Source organism: Trachinotus anak, unplaced genomic scaffold (assembly GCF_046630095.1).
Source record: "Trachinotus anak isolate AG129_WGS33_773 ecotype Australia unplaced genomic scaffold, CSIRO_AGI_Tana_v1 ptg000002l, whole genome shotgun sequence".
NCBI classification, from domain to species: domain Eukaryota; kingdom Metazoa; phylum Chordata; class Actinopteri; order Carangiformes; family Carangidae; genus Trachinotus; species Trachinotus anak.
The window spans coordinates 2,293,625-2,306,718 of record NW_027273853.1 but is presented as its reverse complement, the minus strand read 5'-3'; the positions used below and the strand labels follow the sequence as shown (position 1 = coordinate 2,306,718).

Genomic DNA, 13,094 nt, shown 5'->3' with positions numbered 1-13,094 from the left:
TGACTTGACACATTCCACAGTGGATCTAAAGATGCAAAGTCCTTGAAAGTCCTTTAGAGGAGCCTTTCCCAATCCATCCACCCAGAAACCTGACACCAGTGCCGGTTAACTTTGGGTCATTGAGCTCTTTGGACACCAATCGATCAATAATTAAAACTTCTGACCAATAAGTGAATATTTCCCCTTTTTTAAATCACTCAGATAAATATTCTTGCATGATTGAGTTCATCTTTTTTGTCGGCTTTTAAGAGTCATTTATTTAATTTACTTTTCATACCCGGTTTGTTTCTTTGCTGTTTTCCACGTGTTTATAGTCTGTGCATGTAAATTAAAAGTAATCTTTAACCCACTCAGAAATTACAATAAAGGAGAAACACCAAGTTCCTCAAAAACAGATTTATTTAAAAGGCAACATTTACACTGACAGCAACAAAACTAAATCCATATCATTCTGAGACAAACTCCTTCTCACACACTGACCTTGCATTGCCTTCCTTTGCACGACCAACTTATGTTTCAATCCATACAACAATGCTTTGACAGGTGCCATGTGACCTTAACAGTGACCCTACAGTCAGCCCTGTGATCATTACAAAGCTGTGTGAAGGTTGGTCCTAGTTTGTAAGTGAGATGGCCTCAGTTGATGGTGAGCACGTCGCTCTGGATCTCATGGCTCAGCTGGGTCTGCAGGTCACTCAGCTTCTTCTTGAGGACAGCCAATGCTGACATGACGATGGTCTCTGGTCGCAAAGACCCACATGACTCCACGTTGTAAAAGAACCTGTAAGGGGGGAGGGGAGCTGGGGGTGAGTCATGCTGTAGACGTTTGTTTTTTTTCTCCGCTGCTACCAAATTTGTCTTACAACATGTTCTGTACTTCAGGTCTACCCATGTGTAAAAAACTTCTCTCCTCACCTTTCTGGTTTTCCATTGGGGTCATAGGGAGCCTGAACCTCATCCTCCTCAATCTCTGAGTATTCACTCTTCGGCCTTGAAATCAGAGTGATAAGACTTTCGTCAGGGTATATGCACAAATTTGTTTTATTATTCTGTTGTTATCATTCTGTGTTACACATTAAACATGGTGAACAACACTGGAATAGATTACGCACCACTCCTCAGGTCGTGGGTAGACTGTGTGCCTCAGTGCATTGTCTGGGTCATACTCAAAGGACACCCCGGCTGTTGGGTTCCACTTGGCGTGCTCCTTACCAAAGCCTTTCTTGGCGTATGCCCTGAGTCGCAGCTCCTGACCTTTACGAAGCTTCACCAGCAAAATGTCTGTGTTGAGTCAGTAAATGACAGAGGAAGAATTATAGAGAGCAAGGACAATACAGTGTGGGATTGATGGAAAAAAACAATAATATGACAAAGGAAAAGACCTTAACAGTCAATGTTTATCCCTCCGGACAGCTTTAAGCTTACCATCTTGTTCAACATAGTCATTGGGATCGTTGTCTCGACTCCTGGAAGTCACCTGGAAAGGCACATTGAAACACTGTCTGCTTGCTCTTCACTCCATGTAATGATGTCAGTAAATGGAGAAATGACTCACTGGGATGACTCTGGGGTTGTTGGACAAAAGGTCACGTGAGGTGACATGACGCGTCTGGTCTTCAGTACATCGAACGTCCAGGGTCAACTCAACAGAACACTCTGGACAGAAGTCATCACAGGTACAGTCCTGCAGGAAGGGCAGATAACGGGTGGTGTCTATCTCTCAGTACACACAGTGACAACCAAGGAAAAACTCTGTGGGAGCTTTGATATAATATCACGTTATTATACACTATGTTTGTATGAAACTAAACTTTGGAGATATGATCAAAAATAATAATAATAACACAACATAGTGTGTGTATCAAGATTCATGGTATTAAGAAAATGCCATGAAGCCATTATCGTCCTTGACAAACAACAATAAATGATAGTAGAAAATGTAAGGACACTTTTTAGACACTTAATAATAAATAAATTCATGCAACATATGAAATCACAAGCACAAAAAAAATAACAGACAAACACACTATAAGAGATGAAAGCTAAGAGATAAAAGTCAACCCTACTGTATATAAAAACACTGTAAGAGTGTTAAAGTGACAGTTTGGGCTGTTTGACGTGGGGTTGTGTGAGGTAGTTGTCTGTCTGTTGAACTACTGTTTTTCTATGCACAGGCGCCTACATCTGGCTGCCTGACCCAACAGCTGATCTGCAGAGTAATACAGTGTGCGCTGTAGGTGTGCTTGTGTGTAGCAACACAGTTGTTCAACGGTTCACAAAAGGAAAGCTCCAGAGGAAAGGGCTTTTTAATGGCAAGATGAAATGCTAAAAATATTCAAATTAAAGTGTACACTTCAACTGATTTTTTTCTTTGGGCATTTTTAAAGGGGCTAGAAATCGTTTTTGCAGATGTCCCCCCAGACAGCAGCTCGTCACTCAGCTTCTGTGCCAGTGCTCCAGCTGCTTCTCTACACTGAGAGGGCACTGATCTGAATCTCCTGCAGGTAATACACTTACTACAGATAAGTACCTCACACAACCCCACATCAAATAACCCAAACTCTCACTTTAAGGCTGAAAGTGGGCAAAGACTTTTGGACCTCACTGTACTTAATGAAGGAACTGAGGCTCACTGGCACTAAGCCTAGAACTGGTAAAATCTCAGTCATTTGTAGCCTTGGGGTTTAAATGTCATTTGTGTTTCAGTACCATCGGTAGTCCATTAACAATGATGTTGCTGTATACTTACCCTGGAATACTGCATTTTGTCCACAATATCATCACTTGTGAGAGGTATAAGACCTGACAACACAGGAAGCACCCAACAGTCACCTTCACATGCATCGGACCTCTGTGGTTATTTTCAACTTTATGTCAACTAACTATCACCAAGTCACACTGGTCACACTGTAAATAAGTGCTACATACCGACTCTGTGTGCAATGAACTCATCATGTAGCACTGAGGAGTTGGCATCGATCTGGATCCAATCAATCGCTGCAAATAAAGTAATGCAAGTTATTCGCTTAGTTTTTGTGGTGTACTACTGTCGGGAGAAAGTGCACGCAGAGTACGTTTTCTAGTGTTCCAACGATACTGATAAAGTCAGGCAACTCTCCAAGATTATCCACACTCTCTTCAACTTAACTTATTTCATTTTGATTCATGCAGGTGAGTGATTTACATTTGTATCCATGAGTTGCTTTTTGGACAGTAGCTGAACTTGAATGAGAAACTATTTAGATGTGTTCCAATAGGAAAAGCTAAGTAGCAAAATGAATGATGGCTGAATTCCATTCAGCTGCTTTTGTTAGAGGATTCGGGAATAGATATTTTCATCGCAGACATTTTGATTGTCATTGCAGAGGTGAAACAAATTTTGTTGGCTCAGTTCCATTAAGCCATGCCTGAACAATACCAGGGTCACATACAGTAACTGGCATGCAGTCGTTATTACTGTTACTAAATAAACCAATGCTTTTCCTGCTACATGCCAGAATATCTGTTGTGAAAAAGGTCTATTGTTGCTACCTCACTGTCACACTGTTATGTAGTATCAGAATAGAACAGCAAATATTAATAACACCTGTGCTTTTCATACTACAAGTCAAAATGTCTATTGTGAAAAAAAGCTTCCAACAAAACGGATGGAAATTTTGTTCAACATGTTAGTTGAACTGAATCTAGGTCAAAATACTTTCAGTAATTTCCTCTCCATCTGTTTTTGTGACTCTTACCAAACATGTGAAAATTAAATTTAGCCAAACAAGAATTTACTTTACCTATAGTGGGAACTTCCGACATAAAGACCCGGCGGATAGAATTTGCTACCCTGAAAAGAAGAAAGACAGATGCTTTTAGATTTGAACAGAACTTGCACTTAACTGACCTTTAATGTTTCTAACTGGGATAGTTACATACCACTCTAGAATGACAAAACAACCACAATCTGTTTTCAATCTGATACCGAGTCATACCAGGCCAGGACCACTGATATCAATACTGATATTGATATCAATATTTGTTATTGTTAAAAGTAGCAACAAAGCTGAAAAATTAAAAGGTTAAAACAACTTTGGAAGGGCTCATAAGAAGTACTTAATAGACTTGGCGATATCCAAAATTGAATACCTCCACCTAATACCTGGTATTATTGCAGAGGGGTTTGTGGGGCTCATTAGTGAAACTGCCAGTGAACAGCTGTATTTGTCACAGGTACAATGTACAGTAAGCAAAGCAGTGAAATAAGGGTTGGATTCTGCAGCAGGGCAGACTGTGCAAAACTGCAAAAAACTAATTCTCGATATTATGAAAATTACTGAATATGATGTGAAATATTACAATAATCAATATTATTGAATATTGGCCCAAGCCTAGAACTTAGTCTGTGGTTTTTCATTTGAAAGACAAATAAAGAGAAAAGTTCACATTTATTTCCACTGAACTCTGATTCACTCTGTGTCCTTTGGAAGTGTCTACTTAGAAGCAAAGATATAAACATAACAACATCAAGTAGATCGTATGCACAGGATGTGATCTAACATGAGATGGACCCAGATTTCTGCTATCGATCCTAATGAAGTTATTATCGATCCTCAATACAAGACTTGGTATCAGTGGCGTTGATACTTTGGACATCGATCTGCCCACCCATGCTTCTGTCCTTCCCAAACACCTGAGGTCAAATTAATGTGGCTTCACTGAGGTTCAGAAATGAAGGAGCAACATTTCCTCACACTGGCTCACTGTTTAACAAGTGAAATGTATAACACAGCCGAGCTTTTGGTAATTCATCTCATTTACAACATTATTCATCTTAAAACAAAACACCGGCATCGTCACTTGCTCCTGTGTCCACCTGTTGGTGAGCTGGGTTTGTATATGCCGACACATTTCAGATACAGGAATGAGCCTGTTTGTATCATGTGCAGTTATTTAACGTATACGGTCTCACAGCATCCGTGTGTTTTGGTACCGAGGAGAGTAATGGCTGCTCTCTGCCGCACACAAACACACGCTCTTTGAATGTACGAGTAAAGGATACTCACGCCAAATCAGTGTTTTCAATGACGAACTTGACATTTTCGTCTGTCAGTTCTGTGATTTTCACCGTGGGCTGGTTAGCATACGGCATTACTGAAGTTAAAGATGTCTAAAGTCAACGTTGTGAACTCGACACACACACATACACTACCGCTGTTTTGGCTTGAAGACCTCCACCGAAATATATACCGTCCTCTGATTGGCCAGTAGACGTAAACTCGATTACTGATTGGTCACAGTGAAACGTGGAGGCGGGCCTTTATTTCACATCCGGGTCATAGATGCCTGGAAATCCTCTTTCAAAATAATTGCACTCACTCTCATTTTTCATTCGATTTGTCTCAGTGAGAGATCAGAATTTGTAATTATTTTTGAATGACATTGTTTTGAGATCGCAAATTAATTATTTGTTTCTCAAAATAACAAAGCTTGTTTTCTTGTGATAACATGTTACCTTGTTAATATGAGAAAAAACGCAGATTTCTTTACGTATAGAGACCATTCATCACGTTTTCCTGAGATCATGGAATCATTATAGGGAACTCGAAAATGTTTGTCTGGTGATGGTTCATTTGATCACACCTGATTATCTGCCTTCACTGTCTTTATTATCACTGTCATAACTGGCCGGGAGGATTCATATCTGAACAGTTAATCGAAGTATAAATGTGCAGTTTTGTTTGCTGAAATTATGCATAACATAACAGATACAATAACAGAGTACCAATGGGTACTCTGATAAATGTTGTAAGTAATAACAGGAAACAAACTTTTGTTTTCTTGTGAAAATGGGTCGATTATCTTTTTATCTCGAGATAACAAAGCTTGTTTTCTCTGGATACCCACTGTGGTGAGAAATTGTTAGTGCATAGAATTTAATGTAGTATATTTCAAATTATTCTGATGGCGCACATTTTCATTTATGTTTCGACAATTCCAGTGAAAAAAATTACATAATAGTGACTTTTGACTGCAAAACTTAACTCCTGGACTTGTGTTTGTCTGAATTCTGCCTTTATAGTAGATGACTCATTTCATTTTAATCCAACTCTCTTCCATGGTCATGAGCTCTGGGTGGTGACTGAAAGAATTAGTGAGACTCGTGGATACAAGCAGCTGAAATGGGTTTCTGCCATAGAGCAGCTGAGCTCAGCCTTGAAGACAGGATGAGGAGCTCAAACATCCAGAGGGAGCTCCGCTGCTCCTTCACTTCGAAAGGAGTCATCTGAGGTGGTGCGGGCATCTGGTAAGGATGCCTCCCTTTGGAGGTTTTCAAGGCATGTCCAAGTGGGAGGAGGCCCCTGGGTAGACCCAGAACTTGCTGCAGGGATTTTATATCCAATCTGGCCTGTGAACACCTTGGGATCCCCCAGGAGGAGCTGGAAAGTGTTGGTGGGGAGAGGGATGCCTGGAAGTCCCTGCCTAGCCTGCTGCCACCACAACCCGACCCCGGATAAGCAGAAGAAAATGGATTGATGGATGGATGGATGGATAATTCAAGACAAATGAAATAATTAATAAATATACAATAATAACTACTTTATTGAAGTCTTAACTGATCCGACAACAAAATGACAGATCTGTGTTTCCTTTTATACAAAGAGAAAAAAATGATCTGAGTGGGTTGGTGAAATCTTGGGCAGTCAAACAAATCTGGATTTAGCCACTGGTCCAGCAGGTGAACAGAAAGAGAGACCTACAGCCTCTGACAAATGATCTCTTGCTGAATTAAAATCATAATCCAATATTTTCAGTCATTTCATACAGATAATCAGAAATAAGAGCAAAAAGAAAATTAACTGATGTTCAGCTCATGATACAAACTAGGCATTCTGTCCGGATCAGTGTGACTGAGAGATGTTTGACCATCATCGCCTCTGGTTCACTCCTGTCAGATTCTTCAGCTGTAAAACACAAGACTTGTATGAGCCACATTTCTATCAATACATATAAATGTCATAACATATTTTTTAAACAATCCAAATTTTGTAAATAATATATATAAATGCAGAGCCCCTGCAGTGTTATAATGCACTGAATGTACAAGTCTTCATGCATGATTCAATTAGTAATATCATCATGGGAAAGGTTTCAAGTTAAAAATGGGGATTACTGGACTGCATGTCTAAAATCAAAAAATGAACAAGATTACTGAGGCAGATACTTACTGTTACAGCAGCTCCCATTAGCCCCTGTACAACGGCTTCACCGGTTGACTGCACCTACAGAACAAAGCAGAACACACAACTTGAAGAACCTGAAGGACTGAAGAATCTTATTCTGATTCTGCTTTATGTATCAAAGCATCCTCATCTGTCACTTTTCCTTTGGTTGTACCCATATTCACAAGTCTGTTCAGTAGGAGGAGAATGACATTCTTCACAACACTCAATCAGATCAGTTGTATAATTATTCCACTGATGGGTAAAGTTGGGAAACAGAGTGGTGGGTGTTCCTAAGTATCACCTGGAGTCTAAAACAACTTCTTAATGAGCACACTTCATTTGTTTGGCCTGTTGTTAAACTCTTTAATGCTGCAGACAGTGCAGCCTACCTGTTTGGCAGTGCTGGCCATGTTGACCACATCTTGAATGCGATTGTCAAGGAAGTTCCAGGTGTCCTGGAAATCGGGAGAGGAGTCCTGCACCATCACCAGCTCTGTGGTGTTATAGATGCCTGTCAGCGCTGCTCGTTTGGTGTACCAGTTCATCTATGTAGGAAAGGAGTGGTCCAGAAAGTTCACATCATACGTTTTTGAAAGGAGCAAGGCAACTTTATTTCTCCTGCAGATTTCATTGCAAGGAAACTAACTGTTCTTGATATTAAAATGCACAGAATATGCAGCACATACAGAAGCATGGCCTAAATGAAATTGAAGAAGCTGCAATGGCAACAAGGGAGAGAAGAGAAAGATTTTGGAAAGAAACAACTTAAATGGCACTCTATGACATTCCCCTACATCTGTGAGAAAATATACAGCTTGTTCAAGGAGGGATCATTTAAAAACACAGGAGCAGGCAGCTGAACAGACGAGACACAGTGTTCCAGCCGGCACTCAGTGGGGACAGTGTTTTACAATCAAGGTAAATCAGGCTACCTAATGCTGAAGCATGATCTGCTACAGCTACATTCTCACTCATTCAAACATCTACAACTACAGCTCATATATCCTACTCACTGTATTTCATGCTTTCATGCTCTATCACCTTCCAAGGGCACAACCTAGTTAGTAATATTCTCCAATCACCATTAGTTTTCTTTAGTATGATATGTGAATCTGCACAATTTCTGAAATCTGTATTATTAGGAAGTGTGTGGAGATAAACAAAGAAATATGTGTCGTGTTACTGTAAGTATCTGTGACTATTCTTTCTATCACTTTTTTCTCATTGAAATGTGGCAGATAAGAGAGTTATTATTTTTCCAAACACAAGCTATCACAATAATATTGGTACACCAAAGCAGATGTGACAAACACAGCCTGAGAGTAACACTTCTGGTGTTACTCTCAGGCTGTGAAGGAATTAAGAATAGTTTATTTAAGGGATCATTCACGATCAGATGTCATGAAATATGATAATAATGGACAAGAATGAGGTGACAATCTGAAAAACCATTATTTCCCAATATTAAGGCGTTTCAGAATGAAAATCATCAGTCTGTCCTCTTCTGCCCAGTGTGGTGAGACAGTTTAACCTTCTACACAACCACGCTGTGTACACAACTTTTATGTGCAAGTGTGTACTCGTGAAACATATCTTTGGAAAGAAAAGCTTCTGGAGATGTGATGGATAGAAACCATTTCAAGATAGAATCATAACAGCAGCTTCAATTATGGAGAGGCATTTTAGGTTTATTTTGAAGGAATGTTGTGGGGTAAATTCATCACTACTTTTCGCTCTGGTTAATGTAGCCTAGTATGAGCTGGGTGCTGATTCAGAACAATGATTAAACTTTTGACGGGAGCTATGATAAGACGAGCTCATGCAAACATCTGTTATTTCTATGGCATAAACAGGGTAGGTGGGGGCAGGGGGAGTAACCTGGATGGTGGCAGGTCGGATATCATGGGGGTGGTGATGAGAGGGGGACAGGAAGGTATGAGCAGTAGAGGAAGGGGATCGAGGGTGGTAGGATCCACTCACGTCTGTGGATCGGTCTCCGGCATAGTACCAGATGTCATCCACCAGGGTGGAGAGGTGCTTCAGGCTGTCTGGGATGTTGTGAGGAAGGAGCAGGATGCTCATCGCCTGAGGACAGGGACACCAAGTTGAGGAGCAAATGTAGTTTCTGCTTGAGTCCAGGTCATGTGTTATGACTCATCATCATGCACACTGTACCTGTGGCCATGTCTCAATGTAAGGGATGTACATCCGCAGTCTGGTCTCTACAGCGTCTCTCAGAAAGTCAGCAGTCTTCTTTGGTCTGAAACAAAGGTATCAAAGCTAAAAGCTGAAATGTGCAATCTTTTGTTTGGAGCACAACAGCTTACAAAAACAGCAGACTGACGGCAGTTCTGTGACATGAAAAAAAAACTGCAAAAAAGCTTTTCAAGAGATCTGTTATTTTTTTTTCCCTGATTGCCTGAGGTTAGGCTGAAAAAAGTTTAGTGAATTTACATTTTAACTGCAGAATTGGACTGCAGGTGTGTGTGTGTGTGTGTGTGTGTGTGTGTGTGTGTGTGTACGTACTCAGCCTGGCCCAGCTGGACCTGTTTGTGTTGTTCAGCCAGGATCTCTGTCAGCTGTGAGTTGCACTGGGCGATGAAATGCAGGACCAAGTCTCCAGCTCCATTGTAGAACATCCCCGTGGAAGCAGAGGACAGGCCCAGCGTCTGGTGTCAAAACACACACACACACGCGCGTGTGCACACACGGTCATTTATGTTTTTCATGTATTTTCAATTAATATTTCATTTTTAGTTAGATTAAGTATTTCAGGAGCGTTTTTAGGTCTTTATTTAGGCAGGAAGTGAAATGCTGATTAAGCCAAATAAACTTGAGGCAAACATGTTTTAGGCAGTAGCATACAAGCTAGTGGTAGCAACAACCTAGCTCCCATGAACAGATCTGGGCTGTGAGGGAAACACAAACACTTGGAAAGCAGCATCTGTAAAAATAGTGAATGCATTTTCTGAAATGTCACAAACATCAGAACGGGATCCGTCCAGTGTAAGAAAATTTGGAGTCTGCATCAGAGCCACATCAGTAAATAGTTTCAAGCTGTTCATGTGTGTAGGGAGTCAACAGGAAGTCTGCTGGCCCTGCCAGGGGAAGTTTCCAATGTGCATGCTCCCAACTGTCTTGGCTGGAGAACGTCTCTGGGTCACAAGCCTGGCACCAATTTTTGGCACATCTACCCAGTGAGCAACTTTTACAAGACTGAAGGGTGCACCATCCTGGGATGTGGTGTTCAGTGATTAATACATTCTGCACCATTTAATGCCATATTCTGATTGGTTGGTTTCAATATATGGTTTGTGGCAGCAGTTGTTTTGTCAAACTGTCTTTGGTTGCCGGATCAGCGGCACAGATACAATCTAATTTTACTTTTTCACCTCATTTCTCTCTACACTGTGTGTACAGCTCCTAAGTCAGATGAGCCCCCCCCATACTGTTAGTTTATTCACTAACAGTATGATTTTATCTGAACATAGCACGGTATGTTTGAGCACTCTGACTGTTGGCTGTGTTTGCTCTAAAAGCTACTCCACTTTTTAGTTTGAACAGCAGCTCACCTCAGCACCTGCTGCAATGGCTTCCATCGACCAGCCATGCTGCGGGACGAACTCCAGAGCAGCAGTCAAGATTCGAGCCTGAAGCTGCTCCTCAGTTTCGTACTCTTCCCCCTGCTCTCCACTCTGGTCCTGGTAACTTTACAAAGACACACAGACAGTGAAGTTTCAGCATAAACAGCACAGGGGTGGCAGGAGAAGCTCCTTTGCATCAGGACCTTGGACTTCTACTCTTGGAAATTCTAACACTATAAGGTGATGCCTGTAAACTGCAAACAAGAACGTTATATTTATTAGCACAAAAATTCCATATAATTGATATCCTGCTGAAAACATGTCTTTCAACTGACCTGGTGTTTGGCCTGGAGGCCTCCTCTGCTGCTGGGTCAGATGCTGAGTCTCCCTGGGAAGCTGCTGTTGTGTACTGTTCAGTAGTGTGAGCCTGATAGTGCTCATGGTAGGTTGTGGATGAGGAAGAGGGGGGTTTGTCAGATTTGGATTCATCCTGAAGCCTCAGTGCTGCACAATGGAAGCTGCGTCTCAGGCTTCTACACTGGGGGGTTGTTGCTGTTGGTGCAGCCACCACTGGAGGGGGGAATATTTTGTTTAGCTTCTAATAATTGGGTTGGGAGATGCTAATGTGCTGCAGTTCTTTTTTTGTAGCACTTGAAATCCAATGAATGTGCAGATGTCACTCACACGCCGTCTGACTCAGTACAAACTGCAGGCCTGAAAACAAGTTATTTCTTACAACTTGTAAAGGTGCCAGTACAATTCTGCGAATTGTACACTGCATAATCATATATACTGTACACTTTATGTGTGGCATGAGATCAGATTTAGTTTTTCTTCTAGTTGTTTTGATTTGTTTGTTCAAACCAAATTAGTAAGTGAATACCAAATATTTTCAAGTTAAAAGATTTTCAGAAAGATATCATGCAATATATGAACACAGGCAAAGGCACCAGTCTTTGGCCATGTCTGTATGGATGAATATGAAGTCTGGCAGAAGTGTGGGAGTAGCAATCCTTTAACACTGAAACTGAAATGGGAATATATATACTTGTACCTTCATATTAGAAAATCTAAGCTAATACACTCAGGTGGCAGTTTAATAGGGAATTCCTCACTAAAACTAATACAGTCTTGTACAACAGTCCTGGAATAAATCCTCCTTCACATAGGTTCCTGAGATGTTGATTCAAGTGTACGGTCATTCTGGAGGCTGCAGTTTGTGGTGTTGTTGAACTGTATATGGACATATGTTCCTATTATTTTGGCCGTTCAATTTACTAAAAGAAATACCTCTGTGTATAATGCAGTATCTTTCAACAGCACTACGAACCCCATCCTCCAAAATGAACAAACAGTTGAATCAACACCTCTCTAAATAAATCAATAAAAACAGAACATTATGTCTTTCACGGAGGATTTAATGCAGGATATCTGAATTAGACTTCATTAGTCTTAGCTCGGTGCTCCTGATAAACGGCCAACTGAGTGTAGGGGAAACACACCGACAGCTTGCATAACCAGAGAGAAAACGCCCCCCAGTTGCAGGAACTTGTTTGCCACACAACGCATGTCTAAATATTGAGGTCAACAAAACCGTAGCACCATGTCAACCAACAATAATCCGCCTAGTAATTTCTTTTTCTTAAAGCCACGGCCAACTTACAGTTGCCCAATGTTGTCCTTCATGACAAGTGACTTTGGCAGACCGTTAACGTCAACACTGGCTCGTTTCAACGTCATCATCATACAACTACAAACCGAAAGGATTGACGGAACTAGAGTAATTTCCCAGGCTGTCCGTGAGTAACGTAACAACACAATAACACAGTGGCCTTGTCTTACCGCTGCCCAGCCCCCGAATTGCCCTTCCAGCCCGGAGACCTCTCAGCAGCGCCGCCATGTCCAGCTGCACCGAGACGCTTTTTTTAGACAGTCACGTCACTTTAGCGCGACTCAGTTCACAAATACAAACTAATCAAGATAGATAGAATAAGACCGAAACCCAAAGGATGCACTCCTCAACTTAAAATGCATCAAAATATTTCTGTTGATGTAAACGAAAAAACAGAAGTTGCTTAATAGAATAAAAAATGAACGATAGACCTGAATAAATGTGTGACTATTGGTTTTTTTTTTTTCCTTCATTCCGTCATTTGTTTATCGTTATCTGGATTTAAATACTGGGGTCCGTGTCCAAAATATAAAATTGTGCTATGTGTTCCTGTATCCTGGAAACAATAATACATGTGTGCATTGGTTTAAAAGATAATAATAATAATAATGCAAAAAAACAAATACATAA

General features: G+C 40.9%; 2 protein-coding genes across 4 annotated transcripts; both read right to left on the bottom strand.

Annotated features, from left to right (window-relative positions):
- Positions 1–381: 381 nt before the first annotated feature.
- Positions 382–5,219, bottom strand: polr2c (RNA polymerase II subunit C). Of its 2 annotated transcripts, XM_071489538.1 has the most exons (9): positions 5,049–5,218; positions 3,783–3,832; positions 2,929–2,997; positions 2,750–2,802; positions 1,556–1,684; positions 1,426–1,477; positions 1,113–1,281; positions 916–990; positions 382–781 (listed from the first exon to the last, which is right to left on the bottom strand). In XM_071489538.1, exons 1-9 carry the CDS (start codon positions 5,132–5,134, stop codon positions 637–639), a joined length of 828 nt encoding a protein of 275 aa, XP_071345639.1. In that variant the 5' UTR covers positions 5,135–5,218; the 3' UTR covers positions 382–636. The 2 variants fall into 2 exon arrangements, with proteins under 2 accessions (XP_071345639.1, XP_071345647.1); XM_071489546.1 differs by lacking the exon at positions 2,929–2,997 and having other exon boundaries at positions 5,049–5,219.
- A 1,342-nt stretch (positions 5,220–6,561) lies between these two features.
- On the bottom strand, positions 6,562–12,791 carry coq9 (coenzyme Q9 homolog (S. cerevisiae)). 2 transcript variants are annotated; one of them, XM_071489490.1, is made up of 9 exons: positions 12,635–12,791; positions 11,128–11,362; positions 10,781–10,916; positions 9,735–9,877; positions 9,384–9,468; positions 9,087–9,293; positions 7,598–7,753; positions 7,212–7,265; positions 6,562–6,947 (listed from the first exon to the last, which is right to left on the bottom strand). In XM_071489490.1, the coding sequence occupies exons 1-9, from the start codon at positions 12,690–12,692 to the stop codon at positions 6,912–6,914; spliced, it is 1,110 nt and encodes a 369-aa protein (XP_071345591.1). In that variant the 5' UTR covers positions 12,693–12,791; the 3' UTR covers positions 6,562–6,911. The 2 variants fall into 2 exon arrangements, with proteins under 2 accessions (XP_071345591.1, XP_071345600.1); XM_071489499.1 differs by having other exon boundaries at positions 9,189–9,293.
- Positions 12,792–13,094: the final 303 nt, after the last annotated feature.